Below are 21,557 nucleotides of genomic sequence, written 5' to 3' on the forward strand. Positions count from 1 at the left end.
TTAATAAAAAATAAAGGCATCAATCAGATAGAAATTAATTTGTACATGTATATGTAAATGTCTCATCAGCTCCATTGTGCATCAGACAATGCATAATAAAAATTAAAAGTGTTTTTTGAGAGGTAGGTAATCTTGGTTGCATGAATGGTCTTGAATCAAAATTTGCATGTTTTTCTGAAGCACAATACTCAAAAACTATCAAAATCATTTACCACACATACATGTATAATTGTATACATGTACGTATATATTACATACAGCATAAGTAATACCAGCACACAATTAGTTCAATATACTGTATGTCTTATATGCAGTGATGTACTTACAAGTTGATGTTAAATTGAGTTGAGTGCACACGACTATAGCCTCGGCTAAACCAAACCCAAAGCTACAGACAGTTCCCCATATACCGGCAGAACACAACTCCAGTCGACCCTCGTACGTGTTGTTACCATTAACCAGTCGCACGTCACCAGTGGTACACTGACCTGAGAAATAAAGAAGATGAAAGTACGTTAAATCAAAAATATAAAGATATATCATCTTTATACAGCTGTATGTGAGATTTATGATTCATTATGTCAAAATTGCCAATACAAATACACTGTATAATATAAATGTATATGTACATATCACTATGCATGCATGTGAACCTACATGTATATGTGTATACCGTATAGCAAATTTATTTCGAGGATAATAAATTTCGTAGATTTTTGAAGATTCGCGAAATTAACTTCCTTGAAAATCAATTTAATATGGTACAAGATGGCAGAAAAGTGGCAATTCGCGAAAATTAATCCCGTGATCTTCCAGATACAGGCCATTCGTGAAAATTATTATTATACTCGAAATACATGTAAACCCGCTATATGGTTCATGTACATAAGGACAATAGAACTTACTCTGATTATAACAGGCTACACCAGCATCTTCATTGCGCCCACAGTCGTCAGTCGAACTGTCGTGTTCACAGTCTATTAGTTTCGTCTCCGTGCCAGCACACTGTACATCGTCCATGTGAATAGGCCCAGTTCCAACACCAAAATAGCCACCAACAAATGATACAGCATCTGTAGAGAGAGAGAGAGGGGGAGGGAGGGAGGGGGAGAAATGGAAAAAATTAATTATAAAGATGTTGTACATGTAGAGCTAAAAAACTTTCAAAATAAAACTGCTATTCTTAATGCAACATGGCTGCAAAATTAAATGCAAATACATTAAAATTAGCAATTACATTTCAATCATTATATCACCATATTAAATTCTTCTTGAAATTGTAACTTTTGTTATTATATTCAGATCGGATCGAGGGTTGAATAATTAAGTATTGATAATGAATGACTTACATCTTTCATTAAGTCCAAGATTTCTACACACGACTCTAGCATCGACTCTAGAAATGAAGTCATCGCAAATGGTGCCCCAAATGTTGTGCTGACAGATTTCAATGCGTCCCTCATTCATTGAGCTACCATTAACCAAACGGAGGGCACCCTCAGTACAGGAGTCTATGAATGGAAACAATATTAATAAATACACTTGGGGTTTCCTCCAAACCATGCTAAGTGAGCTAAACAGCATGAGCTTCATGAGCTGACAAGCACTACAATACAGTACATGGCATCTGGAGCAACTTTAAAAATTCGTTAAAAAATCCAATTTTGCTCAGAATAAGCTCAAACTTGATACAAAACATAAGGACATGTATATGTATCAGAAAAAATTATAAAAATCAAGAATTCTTTACTTGTCAAATTTGGCCATATTAGACCAATGACCAAAGGCTATAGCCTTTGGTCATTGGTCCAATTTTTGAGCAACTTTAAAAATTCATAAAAAGTCTAATTTGATCAGAATCAGCTTAAAGTGAATACCCAACATAAGGGCACGTATATGTATTACAAAAAATAAAAAATTCTCTCTTTGTAATTATTGCGATTCAAATGCCATAATTACAATTAAAAGACAAAAAAGATAATCAATTGTTCTTACCAGAATTGAAGCACCTCAGTGCAGTATCATGTCCGTGGTTACAAACAGCTACCTGATAGTGTTCACAGTCAAGTAGCCGTTTTTCAGTACCGTTGCACAGCGGAGTGAGGTATATTGGGACACTGGAGGCGTTACTGGCGTTAACACCAAGACCATAGCTACCACCGGGTAGAGTCAGTGCAGCTGGAATAAAATGAAAATAATAGTAATATAAGTTATTTTTAAAAATAATAAAAATATTGCACATGTATATTTCGTTAATTAAATGTAAATGGTTACAAAATTTTAATACAAATTGTACATATTTAGTTCAAAAATTAATAGCATTTTTTCATAGGTAAAAAAAAGATGCGATTTTACTAAAATTAACAATTTAATGTTGTAATTTATTTTGGAATATACAATACAATAACATATTCACATGTACATGTACTACAATATACATGCATAAAATATACATACATGTATATAATATAATAATAATAATATATAATACATATATAATATGTATACATGTATATACATGTATAAATGTAGGTTATTAAACACACCATAGTCGTTGTATCCAAGTTGTCTACAAACGACGAGTGAGTCTATTTCAAGCCAAATAATACCACAGAGTGTTCCCCAGACATTGTCCATACACATCTCAACACGTCCTTCAGATGGAGAGCTACCATTGACTAGTCTTATATCACCAGGAGTACAAGCAGGAACTGGGGAGAGAGGGGGAGAGAGAGAAAGAGAGAGAGAGAGTAAAAATTAAAGTACAATAATTGATGCTTGCAAGTAAATCAGATATTTTAATTCTTATTATCATTATTATTATTATTGTCATTAACATTTGTCCTTATTTCTCTCTCTCTCTCTCTCTCATAATCATAAAAATTAAATCAAAAAATTAATCCATGAATGTAATAAAAATAATGATAAATATAATTAATGATTTCTCACTTGATGTATTGAAGCAGCGGACTCCAGCATCAGCAATGTGAGGGTTAATAATCAAGGGGTTTAACCTATCATAAGTGCAGTTCAATAGTGATGGCTCATTACCAACACAAGCCAAATTGTGCATGTGGACTGGGCCAATCCCATCACCAAAATAGGAGAAAGTATTGAATCCATATGTAACTGCATCTGTAATTGAGAAAAAAAAATTTGGGGAATTTTTATAAAAATTTGACAGATAAAACTTATATGTGTATATGCACGTACATGTACTACAATGTAATGGTACTTATAATTGGCTTACATCTGCCATCATATCCTAACTGTGTACAGGCAACTCTAGCGTCTCTGTGATCGAAATCAATGGAAGTGATGGTACCCCAAACACCATCAACACATATCTCAATACGTCCTTCAGTTGGAACTGATCCATTCACCAACCTAATGTCACCAGTTTTACACTCATCTGGAGAGAAAGAGAGAGAGAGAGAGAGAGAAAGAGAGAGAGAGAGAGAGAAAGAGGGAGAAAGAGAAAGAGAGAGAGGGGGGGGGGGAGAGGGAGAGAGAGAGAGGGAGGGAGAGAGAGAGAGAACAATAATAAATGTAAAAGAGAGAAAAAAAAATTATAAAGCAAACACTACAGTAACAAAAAATCAAAGCACATACAACATAATCTAAAACCTATACTGTACCTGGTACTGAACAAATAACTCCTACATCTCTTCCGTGATGACAGTCTGCCGTGTGTGGATCAAAGGCACAGTCGAGGAGCCAGTCCTCGTCACCAAAACAATAAGTATTGTCCATGTATATAGGGCCAGTGCCTCTACCATAGGCAGCACCAGGAACCGGGGTAGCCCCTGTAATTATGCATTATAATTAATAATATTATAATAATAATTAAAGTGATGAATAGATTAAATAAATTCATTCTTGCCATGCTAATAGGTAGGTTCAGTAAAATTTGAGCAAATTGAACTTTGCCCAAATTTTTATGGTATGTGTTGAAAAGCTAGTTTATAAACAAAATTTACATGTAAACTATCAAATTAATCTTTGGAAAGCCAATTTTTACACTCCATACATTCTATAGATGTACATGTACTGTGCTGTACCTAAATCAGAGTATCCTAACTGTCTACAGACAATGATAGCATCAGGAGGTTGGAACCTGTCGTCACAGACAGTGCCCCATACGTTATCAATGCAGACCTCAACTCGCCCTTCATTTGGCTTTGATCCATTAACTAGTCTAGTGTCTCCTAACTTACATACTGATGTATTGGTAGCTGAACCTACAGAATGAGAGAATAAAATATGAGATGAATACATTTTTGTACTGTACATGTACAATGTAGTATAACAATCAAAAGAAGGGGACAGCTTAAGTCAATTTCATAACCGTACGCATATTAATTTTTGAGGTGCATTAAATTCCGTTATTTTCGTGCCCCCCCCCCCTTAAATCCACAAAATTTAAACCACCTCTAATGCCATTCTATTGTATGTAGACTATGGCCAGAACATGAAAATTAGCTCACGCGAATATTAACTTTTGAGCACATTTCATTGAAAACACGAAATTTTAAACACTTGAAAATTTGAATGCATACAGCAACTTCATTAAGTACATACATGCATAATTTTTTCAAAAATGCATGTAGGAGCTAGAGTTAAGTAAATTGTTAAAAACTAAGTTCATCCAGGAGGTAATCTTGTACAAATAACACGGCTTTCTCCCTCCCTCCCTCTCTCTCTCTCTCTCTCTCTCTCTCTCTCTCTCTCTCTCTCTCTCTCTCTCTCTCCCTTACCTTCATCAGGGTAACACTTGACTCCGACGTCAAACAGGTGAGAACAGTCAGCAGTGTGTACATCAAACGGACAGTCAATAATTCTGGACTCATTACCAACACAACGAAGGTCATCCATCACAATAGGACCAGTCCCCTGGCCAAAGAATGCGCTGTTGTATCCAAGGGCAACTAGAAATAATGAGATACAAATATTAATTCAAAGTCATTGACAATGTTTAATATTAAAATAGCAGGAAATTACAATTAAAAAAAACAAGATGCAGTTAAAAATTTTTAAGTTTACAATAATCATCACATGATACATGTTGTCATGTACATGTACTTGATGTGTCAATTATTACGTTCTTACATGTTCCCAAGTAGCCAAGCTGGCGACAGACCACTTGTGCATCAATGCCGGTCCAGAAATCATGACACACAGTGCCCCAGGCTCCATCAATACAGACTTCAAGGCGTCCTTCTAGTTCGTTAGTACCATCAGCTAACCTAACGGCACCGTGGTCACATGCTAGGGGAGGGGAAGGGGGAGACAATGGAGAAGAGAGAGAGAGAGAGAGAGAGAGAGAGAGAGAGAAAGAGAGAGTAAAATAAGAAGTATTGAGATGAAAATAGAGTGAACAAAGGAGAAAAAGAATGTGTTTAGTGGAATAGGACAAAAGGTCATTTGGGCCAAAAAGTATTCCTAATTATCTAAAATTCTTTGAACATAAAAGTAGTTCATTAACAATTGACAAAGTAGTGAATTTAAGATGTCCACTACTTCATGTACCTGTATGTACATATGCATGTGTAGAGTCTACAGTAAAGAGAGGGTAGGAGGGAAGGAGAAGATTCCTTACCTTTGGGCTGACACCTGACTGAAGCATCCTCAATATGTCTACAGTTATGGTTTGCGGTATATGAGGTACACTCCCACCAGTTCTTCTCATGACCAGTACACGATAAATCATCAAGAAATATACTCCCATTACCCTCGCCATAATATGAACGAGGTAATGCAACAGCACCTGCATATGATTAATAATAGATATAATGTATAATGTGGAGCCTCTTTATTAAGGACACCATTGGGCCCACGCTACCTGTCCTTAATACATGTACAGTGTAGCCTCTTTATTAAGGACGCCATTGGACCCACACTACCTGTCCTTAATACATGTACAGTGTAGCCTCTTTATTAAGGACACCATTGGGCCCACACTACCTGTCCTTAATACAGAGAGATGTCCTCATTTCAGAGGTACTTAAGGTTTTTAACAATCAAAATGTTCCTCAATTAACATGTGCCAATTACAATGTAAGCTTGAAGGCAGATTTCAAGGGACTCAGATACATGTATTATGCTACTAATATTACTACATGTGTACGGATATACATTGTACATTGTACGTACCATATCTTGAGAATCCTAACTGGTTACAAATGACATTAGCAGAGTTAGGGCCGAAGCTATCATCACAAACAGTGCCCCATTCACCGCTAAGACAGACCTCAACGCGACCCTCGTGTTCATTAGCCCCACCCACCAATCTCAAGGAACCAGCTGTACAGTTAGGTGAATTAGCAGTGCCTGTAATGAGAGCATATAAATACATAAATAAATGTAAGTAGATGAGAGAGAGAGAGAGAGTGAGTGAGGCAGAAATATGTTATTTTTATGGCCCTTTATTTTGCAGTTTTGATGGCTTTGGGATACCGTATAGGGGTTTTATTTTGTTGGTATAAAATTTCGCAAATTTGTTCAGATTTGCCATTTGTTGGTATAAATTTTCGCAAATCTTACCTTCTGCAGCCATTTTTACTAGTGTGTCACACCTCTTTTGTGGAATTTAATTTCGCGAATTTAACAAAAACGCAAAATTCGTGAAATTTATTACCAGTGAAATATAACCCCTATACGGTATGCCACAAGCTGTTAATCACGAAAAATTAAACCCACAAATTCTATGTCCCACTAGGAGCTAAGATACCACCAAGTACTAAATCCACAGAAATAACTGCTGCATGGTAATTGTAGTACTTACCATTAAAAGTGAAGCAGTCGACTCCAGCATCGTTAGAATGGGTCACTCCCACCAAGGGGCGTGGCAGAAAGCCACAGTCCAATAACTTGTCTTCTTGTCCAAAGCACCCAACACCATGAAGTGGAATGGGTTGACTGAACGGACCTCGACCATAAAAGCCATTTGATCTTGGGAGAGCCACTAGAAAAATAAATAAAAACAACAACAAAAATAATAAGATAAATTGTGTAGAAACAACAATATATTGTGTACATGCATGTATAAACTTTCTAAACAAAATTTAAGTTGCTCAAAAATTTGATTAAGAAGCCTGTGCTATCAGTAAGTAGTACAGGACACTGTCAAAAAAAACAATTCCGTATTTTTACTACATTTTCTGATACACTGTACATATTACACAGCAAGAAATACAGATGGAGTTACATGTATATTTTAGTGATACAGCCTTGAGGAATGCTCAAAATAAAACAGATTCTATATTGGTGGTTAGAGCAATAATAAAGTCTCCATTTGTACAGGATTGTAAGTGCTAAACTGAGACTAAAGAGGCTTCCACAGTTATGATTCTCTCAGCACCATAATAAACAGGAACTGCCTCTCGTAGCCCATAGTCTATACAAATACTTAAATTTTCTTTGAAAGGAGAATACAATCATTTTCTACTATGTCATTAAACTCTACTGACTTTCTTCTAACTGGAGATATCAATGCTCCTGTATTTTCAGCAATACTGGGCATTGAAGCAGTCATTGGGATAATAGCTAATATAGGAGTCCTACTAGTGACGCTCTATGAAAAGAAGTCCTGGACCAAATCGTCGACAATGTTCTTCACATCTCACTTGCTGGCTAATCTCAACGTCTCATTCTCTCTATTGCTCTTCTCCATTGCAATAGGAGCCAAAGAATGGATCTTTGGTATAACTCCTCAAGGAAAGAACCAGATATGCATCATAGTCGCTTATACGTACTGGAACAGTGCCTTGATCATAGCAATGACACTATCAGCCATCTCTTTTGATCGGTTTCTGTTCATAGTCAAGCCTCACTTTCACAAGGAGTTCATGACGCCAAGAGTAGCCTTGATACTCACTATAACACTATGGTTACTGGGCTCCATGATAAACACAACCCCTTTCTACGGCATCGGTCAATATGGGTACTTTTCTTCTTACGGGATTTGTACTAACATTTTCCAAAACACGAGCATGTTCTACCTTACATTAAACGTATCAATATATTCAGCGATATACCTCACTATTGCTGTTATGACTATTTGGACGTTTTGTTACACGCGTGGCTTCATCAAGGAACAGGCTACAATGGTTGGAAGTGATGGCGTGTACTTGTCCAAAGAGAAGAGGCTTTTCGGCATATTTGGGTCAATGCTAATAGCATTCATAATAACAGTACTCCCTGGGTACACCATAGGGTTTATTTCTGCTATCTATCCTCTACAAGATAATGTCTATCTTGTTAACATAGCTTTTAATGATTCGATAATAATGACCAACCCTTTTATTCAGCTGTACTTCAGGCCGGAAATAAAGTCACTTATAGGTTCACTCACGAAAAAGATTAGAAATAAATTTAAAATGAAACAACATTCGACCAGGATAAGGGTCGTACCCATTAATAATTAAACAGTTTGTTAAGGCTGACATTAATTATCTTTACCATTTCATTGATATATTGTTGCTAAAGTAGTTTCTTAAAATTTTAGAGAAAATATGTGTTTTGAATGTGTTATTATTATTTTTGAAAAGATAGTGTCTCTTAGCTTAAATATTATCAATAACTATTAATAAATATTAATAACTATCTAATAACTACCAATAACTATTAATAACTTACCGTAAGGGAAGTATCCTAATTGCTTACATACAACCTTAGCATCATTATCAGACCAGCCACCGCTACTAACAGTTCCCCACACTCCATCATAGCAGACCTCTACACGTCCACGTTCATTACTAAGAGCGAAACCTAACAGTAGTCTCACATCACCGGGAGTACAGTCACCTAGGGGATCATGTGATAGTCATCTGATACAGGTATTATGTACATGTACATGTACATATAACTACATCATCATGGTCGTCATGATTATGTAAATCCACATAAAGAAGAACCTATAGCTCATGCAGTTTTGAGAATTCAATAGAAAATGGCTCCAAAATCATCCACAATTTTGATTACATTTTCTGATACATTTTGATGTACTTATGCTGTGTAGAAAGTTTGAGCTGATTCCGACTTTAATTTATCAAGTTACAGCCATTTTAAGAAAACGCCAAAATTCTGAAAAATACTCTGTACTATAGCCCATGGTTTTAAAAAAAAAATGGCTCCAAAATCACCCCCAATTTTTATTACATTTTCTGATACATTTTGATGTCCTTATGCTGCGTAGAAAGTTTGAGCTGATTCCGACTTTAATTTTTCAAGTTACAGCCATTTTAAGAAAACGTCAAAATCCTGAAAAATACCCAAGGCTATAGCCCATGGTTTGTTCCAAAAAATGGCTCCAAAATCATCCCCAATTTTTATTATGCTATTGGCTCTAAAAATCAGCAATTGATCAATACAATCGAGAGCCTTGCCATTACTAATTTATTATTATTATTATTATTATTATTATTATTATTATTATTATTTATTATTATCATTATTATCATTGCTGTTGTTCAAGGTTATATAGAGCATAAAAAACAAGACTACAACACATGCTTACTGCACAAATAAATTGTACATTGAGTATACACACACACACACGCCATATTTAAACAAACATATGCCCATCACTCGACCAAATAAAAATAAAAATAAACAATTAAATAAGTACCGTTACTACCGTATGTGTCTTAATTTTCGAGGTGCATTAAATTTCGTTATTTTCGTGCTCACCTTAAATCCACAAAATTTAAACCACCTCTAATGCCATTCTATTGTATGTAGACTATGGCCAGAACATAAAAATTAGTTCACACGAATATTAACTTTTGAGCACACTTTATTCAAAACGCAAAATTTCACACACTCAAAAATTTGAACGCACACGGTATATAGTAATTAGTCTGTCTCTCTCTCTCTCTCATTCTTTACCTCTATTAAAGCACCTTACTCCAACGTCAGTAAAATGATTGCAGCCAATGAGAGCTCCGGTATAATAGCAATCAAACAAAGAGTTGGAGCTCCTTAGGCAACTGACAACACTCATCAGTACCGGCCCTGTACCAGGTCCAGGGCGACGAGTGAAACCAGCAAAATAAGCCTCACCAACTAAAATAAAAATAAAAATAATATTTACATGTAAAATACTAATAAAGTAAACTATAGCGATAGAAAAAAATTTTTAACATAAAAATACATGTAAGAATTAATACATAATAAATCCCTGTAAATTCTTATTTTTAATCTTTAATTGATTATTTCTAATATTACTTATTTGTAATTCTTAATTATTTTTAATCTTGATTATAAAATACAGCAATTCTCTTCTCAGACTCCATTACTTTTAGCGTATCCCAGTGTGCTACAGACAACAGACGAATCAAAGGAGTCCCACAAAGCATAACAGACAGAGCCCCAGACTCCATTAGAACAGACTTCAACACGACCATCAGTAGTAGAGAAACCATTAGCTAGTCTTATCTCACCAGTCTCACACACTGAGCTATCGGCTACACAAAAAAATATAATAATTAATAATTACTACCAGACAAAATTAATGTACTAGATGAATGTACATGCACATGTAAAGCATTAAGGAAGCAAAGCAATAGATGTTAATCTTTAAAATAAAGATAACTTTTAAGGGAAACTTTTAAGTTAGTTTTTCAGATTAAAGTTACATGTACATGTACCTTTCTTATAGCATTTAGCAAGTATTAAAAATAGTTAGAAACATTCACTGCACAAATTATAACTAGATGCACATGTACTGCAAAAATAGGCCAAATATAGCTATTATCAAAATACAATGTACATGCAACTATACTAATAAAGGTTAATTTATAATATTCTCACTAGTTGTTCCATTGTAGCATGCAACTCCAGCATCTTCAGCATGCGATTCACTTCTAGTGTTTGGATTGAATCGACAGTCAATGAGACGTGACTCGGACCCAAAGCAGGTAACAATAGTCATGTGTATGGGACCAACACCTCTACCATAGGCAGCATAAAGCTTTGGGAAGGACACTATGGATGAATGAAAATAAAAGAGATCAGTACAATAATGCAATACTAGAAGATGCCATCATCATGAATGATAATGATATTACTATAGTTTCTTAGGTTTAGGATACTTTCTTAGGTTTTGTAGGCTTAGGGTTTTAGTTTTCTGTTAGTTTTTAGGGTTAAAATTAATTATTAATTAGGTAGGACCTGAAATGCAATGTGCTTGAGATTATAGTATAATTATTGATTATTTAATGTATAATACAAGGATCAGTATAATAATAATAATAATGTATTTTTAATGTGCATACATGTACATGTGTACACATGCATGATTAAAGTCCTCACCGTTTCCCATGAAACCGAGTTGTCTACAGACCACATTGGCATCAAAACTGTCCCAACCGTCATCAGTGATGGTACCCCAGACTCCATCAATACATATCTCAACACGTCCCTCCATTTTAGTGGGACCATCAACAAGACGTACATCACCATGAACACAGGGACACCTGGAGATAAGAGGGAGGGAGGGAGAAAGAGTCTAGTCATAACAAGAAGTCATGCTGAGTCAATTAACGCTACAGCACTGCATGTCCATACTATTGTTCATAAGATGTACTGTATATCGTAGTAGGCATGCAGGCACACGTATTTGTAATTAGTGTGACCTTGTGACCGTATTCATAATCTTGTGACCTTATCAAACAAATTAAGATTATTTGTGGAGGTTGTAATGCATAGGTGACTGTAGGTAGTTATAAGTTTTCTCTTCCTCTCCCCCCTCCCTCTCCCTCTCTCTCCCTCCCCCTCTCTCTCTCCCCCTCTCTACCTGACTCCAGCATCATTAAGATGTAGACAGTTGTCATTAGATGTGAAGGTACATTGTGTGATATTGGTCTCATCTCCAGTACAGACAGCATCATCAATGTGTATAGGGCCTGCACCAATACCAAAATAAGCACCAGAATAAGCAGTAGCACCTGTGAATAAAGAAGAGGAGAGAGAGAGAGAGAGGGAGAGAGAGAGAAAGAGAGAGAGAGAGAGAGAGAGAGAAGGCAAAATGAAAAAAGACCATAATAATTTACTGAATATGTTAAGTAAAAATTTACAAATGCAATACAGACACGTACACTGTACATATAAATTAAAATTGTACGTGTTCTTACCAAGTGTGGGTAGTCCTAATTGGCGGCAAACAACTTCGGCATGAGGAGTGGACCAGCTGTGATCACAGACAGTACCCCATCTCTCAAAGAGACAGACTTCAACACGACCCTCATACTCATCAGCACCTTCTACCAGTCGAACACTCCCAGCTGTGCACTCACCTTTATAGAAAAGTGAAGGGGAGAAATTAGGACGAAGAAAGCAAAAAAATAATACCGTTTATCTGGAAATTTTTACTGTGATTTTAATTTTACTGGATTAGAATTTCTCAAAAATTAGATTACCCATATAATTACATGCCACATTCAGTAATACATGACAGAGTCTTATTTAGTAAAAATTAAATCACAGTATAATTTTAAAACACAAAAATTTTCTACCACAATAATTTCCTGATCTAAGGTACTATAAATGATCATGACTATTATACTATAATATTATGTACTAGTAAGCTGTGGTTAGGGCACAGCTGTTGTAGAAATAGACCTGATTTCTATCTTCATGATTGTTGCAACAGTGCAGGCTGTTGTAAGGCTTTGTGGAAACCAGGCTTATGCAGCCATTTTGTAGATGTAGAGCATTTTGTATTATACCAGCAGTATAGGTGCAACAAAAAGGCATGGATCAATCAGTTAAGCCCAACATACTGCTAGCAACTTTGGTGGTTACTTTAAACTTTTGTAATCAACTTGTTCCAAGAATAGAACAGATTTCTATTCTTGGACACAAGATCAAAGTAACCACAAAAGTTGCCAGAAACATGTTGCATGTTGCCTAGAGGCTTTTGGCTTAAGAGCTAAACAAACAAGGTACCCAATGTGAAAGGGAGAGGGAAATATAATGGGCAGAATAACAAAAGAAATAAAAAGAGAGGGGGAGAAGAAGCTTAAGTAAATTAGTGCAGTACTAATGAACAAAGGCCCGAGCATTAAAATTACATTATTACTATAATTGCATTAGCTGCCATTACAATTATCGTTATTATATAATTATGGCGATTGTAGTAAGTGCATGGAGCGTGAGAGAGGGTGGGTGAGGTGAACAAAACACATTATAGTAATCCCATTTAAGGATAATTAATCACATCAAACAGCCCTGAATAACATTAAGCACTAGAGAGTAAATGCATGTGTACATATACATGTACATACAGGGCCTATACTAAGGATAAGTAGAGCTGTGATGGCTAGCCATTACTATAAGTGAAACCATAACTATCAGTGAGTAACTGACCACCAAATCATACTCTTGTTACCCACAGCAGACTATTAACTACACTAGCTACACCATCTGCTCAGTCCTCCATTAGCTATTACAGTGATTCACATAAGACTTCCTTTAAAACTACATGCCCTCTCTCTCACTAGTAGCAATCATAGTACATGGACTGTTATTGATCTAGAAGGAGTTTAGGAGACTTTTGGTCTCTCATATTTGGTCTAGGTATCCTTACATCTCTCATTTTTCAGCTTTTGGTTTCTATTATTTAGCCTACATGTAGTCTCCCATTTTAGTTAGATTTGTCTCCCAAAATTTTTCTAGACCTAACAATGCAATGTACAATGTGCATCATGTACATGTGTATATCATGCGAAGGTACTGGGAAACACATTGTACATGTACATGTATGTGCATTACAAATCTTCATGTGTCAATCAAAAAACTTGAAACATCCATACACGTACATGTACATGGATATGAATTAAAAAAATATATATTTATTTTATGTGTTAGATGCATACATGTACATGCATATGAATAGACAGAAAACTTCTTTTAATTTCTTTAATGTGTTAGATGCAAATTAAACAGTACAAAACATACATTATAAAAATACTTTAAGATGTAAGCTTATGTACACACACCCACACACTAAAAGTCACTGCTGACTGTATACCTTCCCTTCCTCTCTCTCTGTCCTTCACTAGAATACACTACCTAAACTGCACCTGGTGACTAAGGGAACCTCTCTGATATATGGAACAGGTGGCCAGTATTATGAATGAGATAAGACAGTCAAATTACTCAACTGGATGTAATCATACATGTACTGATGCATGTACATGCAGCAAAAAGTCTTTAGTTTACATAAGAGGTTAGATCCAATTACAACATTTCACTAATTAATAGTTTAAGGGCCCAATTTCACTGGAATAATAAAATCAACAAGAACCTTCACTGATAAATACATATACAATTACAGTTACAGATGCACATGTAAATGTATTAGAATAAGATGACCTTTAGTGCACAAGTAAAATTCTAGTATACTAGTATATTAGCTAGGTTTCAATTGAAAAAAAAACTAGGGGACAGCCCATTCTGTATAAAACTACTGGCCTAATAATAATACATTATATAGTGGAGACCACAGCAGGAGTAGTTAGAAGTGCCATCAAAACTGCCAAGTCAGGTAGTTAGAGGACAGTGCCTTTCATAAATACAGTACCAAACCAGATAAACTACAGCTGTTTCATGTTACTGGATATACACTAGGATAGTTGATTAGAAGCCTCAGCTTCTAATCAACTAACATCCTCAGTAACCCTCAACATCTGTAGCATCATTTAAAAAAGAAATACATGTACATGTACATGTAGGTCAGTGTACAAAAATATACATGCATACATGTACATGTACAGTAGTACGTTAGATAAAACACGTTACTAATAATCATTTCCCTTACCAAGTCCAGGGAGACACCTCACACCAGCGTCCCTAGCATGAGTGCACTTTGAATCGGACGAGTTCGGAGTCATAAAGCCACACCCTCTTAAGTTGGTCTCATGCCCAGTACAAGTGACCTGGGTATAGAGTATCTCATAAGAGGAGTCACCAGGACCAAACATTGAACCATTGAATGCTAGGGCACCTGAAGACAGAGGGAGGGAGGGAGGGAGGGAGGGAGGGAGGGAGGGGTAAAAGGTGATTTTAAAGCAAGGAGTGTACATTAATAGAAAAAAACTGTCACTACATGTACCGTACATGTGCAGGAGATTGCACTGTCTTTGCAACAAGAGTAAAATTGGAAATTTACTTTGCCTTCCTTATAAGGAAGTAACAGCCACTTAGTTTTTATCCTCAATAATAAATCAACCACTGATAAACCTACTAAAACTCTAGTTGCAAGGATTGTACAATCTCCTACTGTATATATCAAATTCACTGTAAAACTCTCCAGTCAATACACAACAGTATCAACCATACACTATATACATGTACATGTACACACCTGCTGAAGGATACCCCAATTGTCTACAGACTACACTAGCAGCATATCTGTCCCAACCGTCATCACAGACTGTCCTCCATGAGGACCCAACACATATTTCAACACGTCCTTCAGTAGCATTAGAGCCATTAGCTAGTCTGACAGTACCATCAATACAGCCTGCATCAAATAAAATAAATAAATAAATAAAATAACAATAAGAGTATTATTATTATTATTGTCTTTATAGTGTGCATGTACATGTATAATATGATTAATAATACTACATTTACACTAGCTTCTTTAACTGAGCCAGCCCTGTTTAAAGTGGGTCAGCACAATTTCATTTGATAGTGTAAACAGTAACCAAACTGAGCTGAAGTGAACTGGGCCAAACCAGGCCAGCATGGTTAGTACAGCAAGGCCAGCTCAGCCTGGTTCAGCAAGGTTTGGCCCACTCCTTTAGTGCAAACGTAGTATAAGAAACAAAGCATGCTGATTAAGCTATAAGACTTCTAAAACATTGAGAGAATCCTATTGCCATTCCACACTCAAACATTAGTTAATGCAATTACTCATGTGGCATTACCAAGCATGTACTAGAGTACTGTACATGTGCATTGAACTTGTATATTGTCGCATCACCGAGAGGCTGACTGTGTTCTTTTAGAAATTATCTTGTCAAAAAATGGCAACTCTCTACTCATATATATATATATATATATATATTATATACATCATACATTTAGAATGTTCTAGAATCATGAGAGAAAGCATGGTAGCATCTAGTGTCCAATCAGATTGAAGTACAATGTGTAAAGTGATGATTATGTGACAGACATTAATTAGTTGACAGTTCTGGGCAAGCATATAGCAGCAACCCCTATTGCTTCATCACATATTATTGTATTGGGACTGATACTACCTATCCTGATTATAGAGGTGTTCTTATTTTAGAGTGTCCAGAATAGCAGGTTATACTGTATAAATGTACATGCACATTTAAGTGCATAATGTACATGTGGATCACCTCTCTCTCTGCCTCCCTCCCTCTCTCCCTCTCTCTCTCTCTGCCTCCCTCTCTGCCTCCCTCCCTCTCTCCCTCTCTGCCTCCCTCCCTCTCTCCCTCTCTCTCTCTCTGCCTCCCTCTCTGCCTCCCTCCCTCTCTCCCTCTCTGCCTCCCTCCCTCTCTCTCTCCCTCCCTCCCTCCTTACCTAATCTAATACCACAGAACACTCCAGCATCTTCAGCATGAGTACAGTCGCTGTTCTCATTGTACTTGCAGTCAATGAGTCTGCTCTCGGTTCCTTTGCACTGAACATCATTCATGTTGATGGCACTTTTACCCGAACCGAAGTGAGCTCTCCCAACAGAAAGAACACCTAAAAACAAGTACATATAAAGACATGTACATATAAAACTTATTACTCTTAAAGCTTGCGTGACAGTAAGTGGGTATAATACTGATTATGCTGTATATAACTCTCCTATCTCTCCATATATATTAATAATAAGATTACAAGTACACTTTACGTATAAAGACATATACATGAACATATGAACTTCAAAAGGTTTAATACTCTTAAAGCTTGTGTGAAAGTAAAGTGGGTGTAATACTATATAAACCTCAGCTATCTATCTCTCCATATGTATTAGGTATAACAAGATTAACTTAATTACTACTAGTTGCTTAGCAATGGTACCTTGGTGAAGCCACCCAGCTACTAATTAACTCCATCAGTGACTGGACATAATGTTGGCTAGAGCTCTCTATTGTTCATTCACATAAACAGTGATATTATTATGAACTGGAGTATTGTCAGTATTGTCTATCCACTCTTAGTCTGACTGCTAGTTTTGACTAGCAAGTTTGCAAGGTGGCCCAAGTGCTACTCAGAAATGTCTCTAATTAATTTAGTACATTATAGATGTAGATAGGTACATTGTATACATACTATACAGGCATGCTTACATGAATTATAAAAATGATTTGTATAGGGAATGAGATAAACAAGGCAAAGCTGATAATCATTTTACATCATGCACTATCACCACATCACATCAGTGTACTAGTGTAACCCAGGGTTTCCCACTTGACTTTGGTATAGTGCCTTGTCAGTGGATTTAAAAGTTGTTCAAAAATCGGCCCAAAGACCCTGTACTATAGTACAGGGTATTTCAAGAAAAATCACTAGGAGAGAATTTTCCATTTTATTAATTTTTTTTCTGATACATATACATGTGCTTATGTTGTGTAGAAAGTTTGAGCTGATTCCAATCACAATTGGATTTTTTAGGAATTTTAAAAGTTGCTCCAAATGCCATGTACTGTATTGTAGTACTTGTCAGCTCATGAAGCTCATGCTGTTTAGCTCACTTAGCATGCTTTGGGGGAAACAATGGTGTAGCCAGTAGCCACTGTGTATTAACAGACACTTTGGGACAAATGTGTCCTTTATGTGGAGGTTATTTTATCTATACAGTAAGGAATGTAATTGGTACACTAGGTGCTGTCCGTTAAATGGAAGTATGCAATATAAGGAGTGTCTTTCTGTCCCTCCCACCATGGACTTACGGTCAGTACTCATATTCAGCTGCTGGCATACAACAACAGCGTCAAGCCTGTCCCAAGCATTATCACAGACGGTACCCCAAGTACCTCCGAGACAAACTTCAACTCTTCCCTGAGACGAAAAGAACCCGTTGGCCAATCGAACCTCTCCATCGTCACAAGTAGCTCGACTGCAGATGACGCCAGAGTCCATCCCGTGGTTACAGCCGATTGTCTCGTTGTCAAAGTTGCAGTCAAAAATGGAGGATTCAGATCCGGTGCAGTTGACGGACGTCATGTGAATGGGCCCGTCTCCTTGAGAGAAGCGAGCATTCCTCACGCCAGCTGCTCCTGTAAAAGGAATAAGAAGGAATGTATTGTAATTTAAAATACAAATAAACAATTATAACAACATTAATAATAATAATAATGCAATTAAGTAATACACAAATAAATAACAATAATTATAATAATAAGTACATGTACATGTAAATACAAGTTTAACTTTAAAGCTCCCAATTCATCCTACATTTATCTTATATTTAAAAATAATTATCTAATATTGGTCCAATACTTACAAGCAAGTGCATGTGTGTGTGTGGTGTGTGTGTGTGCACTTGTTTTGATGAATGATTATTTAGGCCTGTTGTCTTAATTCCTGTTCGCAAATGTTACAATGCTATTGTTTTGTATTAGGACAAGTCATTCTTGTTTATACCTAATTGAAGTACACCACTTCACCCCATTAAGTACTACATCATTGTCCACCCACAGCTATAGTGCATTAATATGCTATCGTGTTAGTATGTTTTGGCTGGTTCGTTTCCCGTATCATATCTTTAAAAGTACAATAATGGCCGAGCATATTAAATTATAGCGTAGCCTCTTTATTAAGGACACCATTGGCCCCACACTACCTGTCCTTAATACATGTACAGTGTAGCCTCTTTATTAAGGACACCATTGGGCCCACACTACCTGTCCTTAATACAGAGGTGTCCTCATTTCAGAGGTACTTTTGTATAGGCAGTGTTCTCATTGTAAAGTGATATAGCATACAGCATTTTCATATCAGTATCATTATTATTACTATTATAATTATTATGCAAACAATGAAAATAAATAATTACAAAGTTTTTCATCATTATTTATACATGTATGCAAGAGATATGCTTCAATGAAAGACCTTTCAAAACAAAAAGGCCACAGGAAAGATCCTCTGATTGTTGATATTTGACTGCAAGCAGTGGTAAAGTAAGTTTAACTATTTGGCTTTGATAAGATAGACATATCAAACCATTCAATACATACACACACACAATGAACCATAGCCTCATTAAGAACACCTTCATAATGAGGACATTTTGTAATGTCCCAATTGGTACAAACCTACACAAAAGCACCTCTGAAATGAGGACCCTCTGTATTAAGGACAGGTAATGTGGGCCCAATGGTGTCCTTAATAAAGAGGCTACACTGTACATGTATTAAGGACAGGTAGTGTGGGCCCAATGGTGTCCTTAATAAAAAGGCTACACTGTACATGTATTAAGGACAGGTATTGTGGGCCCAATGGTGTCCTTAATAAAGAGGCTACACTGTACATGTATTAAGGACAGGTAGTGTGAGCCCAATGGTGTCCTTAATAAAGAAACAAACACTCCATTATGTATACTTATTCAATACACACCCATTACTCGTTAGCGTGTCTATAGCCCACACAGTCACGCACACACATACAATTGACATTAAAATTAAATTTTCTTTACGTTACTATTTACCATGTCTCACCCACACACTTTTAAATGACACAAAAGGTTGTTGAATCACTGCATAATAGAGCCACTCCATGCTGTTAATAAATAACAATACTAATACTTTAAAGCTATTGTATTCACAATGCATATAGTACAGTAGCTTCATATTGTACTGAAAGAGATGGAAATAAAATATACTAATATACTCATTTATTGCTCTAGTTCCAGACTGGTAAATTTAGTTTAGTACTAAGACACCAGTTCCAATTTAGTTCTAGTACTACAGTGTAAGCTATAGATTTTAGTTCTTGGAACTATAGTAAAATAGTGCTAGTTGTACATGGAGCTCTTGGAACGAAATAAAAATACACTAAACATGTACATGTATTAGATATGCCCTAGCTATTACATTATGCATTAGACAATTAATGTTCATTTTCTAAGGTCAAGCACATTGTACATAATAATGAACAACACGTGTAATGTGCATAGTAATACTGATATACATGTACATGTACATGCACTAGAAATACATGTGTTACTTACCAGTATAGGATTGGTTCAACTGTCTACATACAACACGAGCGTCTGCATTGCTCCATTTCTGGTGACATACTGTCCCCCATTTCCCATCAAGGCAGACTTCAACTCTTCCTTCCTGTGCATTGGAACCACCGGATAACCTTACAGCACCATCGGTACAGGATTCTAAATAATACAATAATAATTAGTGTTATTATATCATATTTATAAGTACATATACATAATAACACAGCTGCTTAGTGCCCACATGACTTAGGTTATTCTATTTTCAAAGTCACTGGAAACATTTGCATTATTTTTATTGCAATTATAACATATGCATGTTTATGTAACTTGATAGTTGATATTTAAGTAAAGATTGAAATATGAGCATAAATGAATTCATTTCAAAGGATAATAGGATGACATTTGGGACAATGCCTAACAGCACAATAGGCAGAAATTGAAGCACAATTTGCTTAGCCCCTTGTAGAAAGACTTTATAGGTATAAATTACATACTGCACTTAATGAGAAGAAATCATAAAAGTAGACCACACTGGATAATCAGAGCAGAATAAGACTTGCCTACTTACTACTGACTATAACAACAAGAACCAGCCCCTTTCCATGGATAATCTTTAAAAGATTAAGATTCTGATTAGATGCGGGTGTCTATAAATGCAAGGGCTCAGAGAAGCAATTATGGGAGTGAAATAAGAGTTATTTTTACTTCCTTATAAGCGAGTGTGACTTACAATCACATAGCAAATGTCACCTTAACCTGGCACTACTTAGCACTTGGCCGAGCTCACACCTCAACCAAAAAAGTTTCACTTTATTTAGTAAGGTCTATTAATCATTATTAATTGCTTCTCAGTGTGAGTGTGTGTATGTTGTTTCTGTGCTTTTTTGGAAATCTCTCCTTTAAGAAGTACACAATATTAAGTCAACAATCGCTGAACTGTTGTAAACTATTGAACATGTACGCATGCTAAAAAATAAATGCAATCATTTTTGTAAAAAACACATCACACTTAAGGTTTTAATACATTAAGAGAAAAGATGAGTGTGGGTGTGTGTGCATAAACTTTATTATAATTATTATGCTACAGTAGCAGGAATCACATTTATTTAAATGCTATTTACCTGTGGGGCAGACTTCATCAATATCATCACAGCAATCTCCATGTTGGTGGCAAGTGGTGTCACAGTAGCAACCATCGGGAGATATCTGTTGTGGGCAATTGTCAGGAGTACAGCAAACTGTTATGCCGTTCCCTTGACACGAACCTGCAACAATGAAAATACAAAACATAAATAAAATTAAATGGGAAAAAGTTGATATATATATACCGCGACACTTACTGCATTACAAATCA

General features: G+C 36.1%; 2 protein-coding genes across 2 annotated transcripts in view; one reads left to right on the top strand and one right to left on the bottom strand.

The window, feature by feature from the left end:
• LOC100639096 (uncharacterized) overlaps nucleotides 1-21,557 on the bottom strand; it is a 42,173-nt gene that overhangs the window by 19,933 nt on the left and 683 nt on the right. The window contains exons 3-29 of the mRNA XM_019993592.1: nucleotides 21,325-21,468; nucleotides 20,201-20,362; nucleotides 17,922-18,248; nucleotides 16,561-16,728; nucleotides 15,368-15,526; nucleotides 14,822-15,007; nucleotides 12,135-12,296; nucleotides 11,798-11,948; nucleotides 11,314-11,477; nucleotides 10,813-10,986; nucleotides 10,299-10,466; nucleotides 9,889-10,065; nucleotides 8,638-8,805; nucleotides 6,785-6,964; nucleotides 6,154-6,330; nucleotides 5,600-5,767; nucleotides 5,110-5,268; nucleotides 4,758-4,928; nucleotides 4,062-4,241; nucleotides 3,639-3,806; nucleotides 3,251-3,412; nucleotides 2,950-3,135; nucleotides 2,547-2,711; nucleotides 1,996-2,178; nucleotides 1,350-1,511; nucleotides 906-1,073; nucleotides 327-488 (exon numbers count right to left, since the gene is read on the bottom strand). Coding sequence (XP_019849151.1) covers nucleotides 327-488; nucleotides 906-1,073; nucleotides 1,350-1,511; nucleotides 1,996-2,178; nucleotides 2,547-2,711; nucleotides 2,950-3,135; nucleotides 3,251-3,412; nucleotides 3,639-3,806; nucleotides 4,062-4,241; nucleotides 4,758-4,928; nucleotides 5,110-5,268; nucleotides 5,600-5,767; nucleotides 6,154-6,330; nucleotides 6,785-6,964; nucleotides 8,638-8,805; nucleotides 9,889-10,065; nucleotides 10,299-10,466; nucleotides 10,813-10,986; nucleotides 11,314-11,477; nucleotides 11,798-11,948; nucleotides 12,135-12,296; nucleotides 14,822-15,007; nucleotides 15,368-15,526; nucleotides 16,561-16,728; nucleotides 17,922-18,248; nucleotides 20,201-20,362; nucleotides 21,325-21,468 — 4,701 coding nt within the window. The remainder of the gene's footprint in view (nucleotides 1-326; nucleotides 489-905; nucleotides 1,074-1,349; nucleotides 1,512-1,995; nucleotides 2,179-2,546; nucleotides 2,712-2,949; nucleotides 3,136-3,250; nucleotides 3,413-3,638; nucleotides 3,807-4,061; nucleotides 4,242-4,757; nucleotides 4,929-5,109; nucleotides 5,269-5,599; nucleotides 5,768-6,153; nucleotides 6,331-6,784; nucleotides 6,965-8,637; nucleotides 8,806-9,888; nucleotides 10,066-10,298; nucleotides 10,467-10,812; nucleotides 10,987-11,313; nucleotides 11,478-11,797; nucleotides 11,949-12,134; nucleotides 12,297-14,821; nucleotides 15,008-15,367; nucleotides 15,527-16,560; nucleotides 16,729-17,921; nucleotides 18,249-20,200; nucleotides 20,363-21,324; nucleotides 21,469-21,557) is intronic.
• Nucleotides 7,439-8,514, top strand: LOC105316855 (olfactory receptor 7D2-like). Its single transcript, XM_011412088.2, has one exon. The coding sequence runs from the start codon at nucleotides 7,449-7,451 to the stop codon at nucleotides 8,424-8,426; it is 978 nt and encodes a 325-aa protein (XP_011410390.1). The 5' UTR covers nucleotides 7,439-7,448; the 3' UTR covers nucleotides 8,427-8,514.

This window comes from Amphimedon queenslandica, unplaced genomic scaffold (genome assembly GCF_000090795.2).
Source record: "Amphimedon queenslandica unplaced genomic scaffold, v1.1 AMPQUscaffold_13491, whole genome shotgun sequence".
Taxonomy (NCBI): domain Eukaryota; kingdom Metazoa; phylum Porifera; class Demospongiae; order Haplosclerida; family Niphatidae; genus Amphimedon; species Amphimedon queenslandica.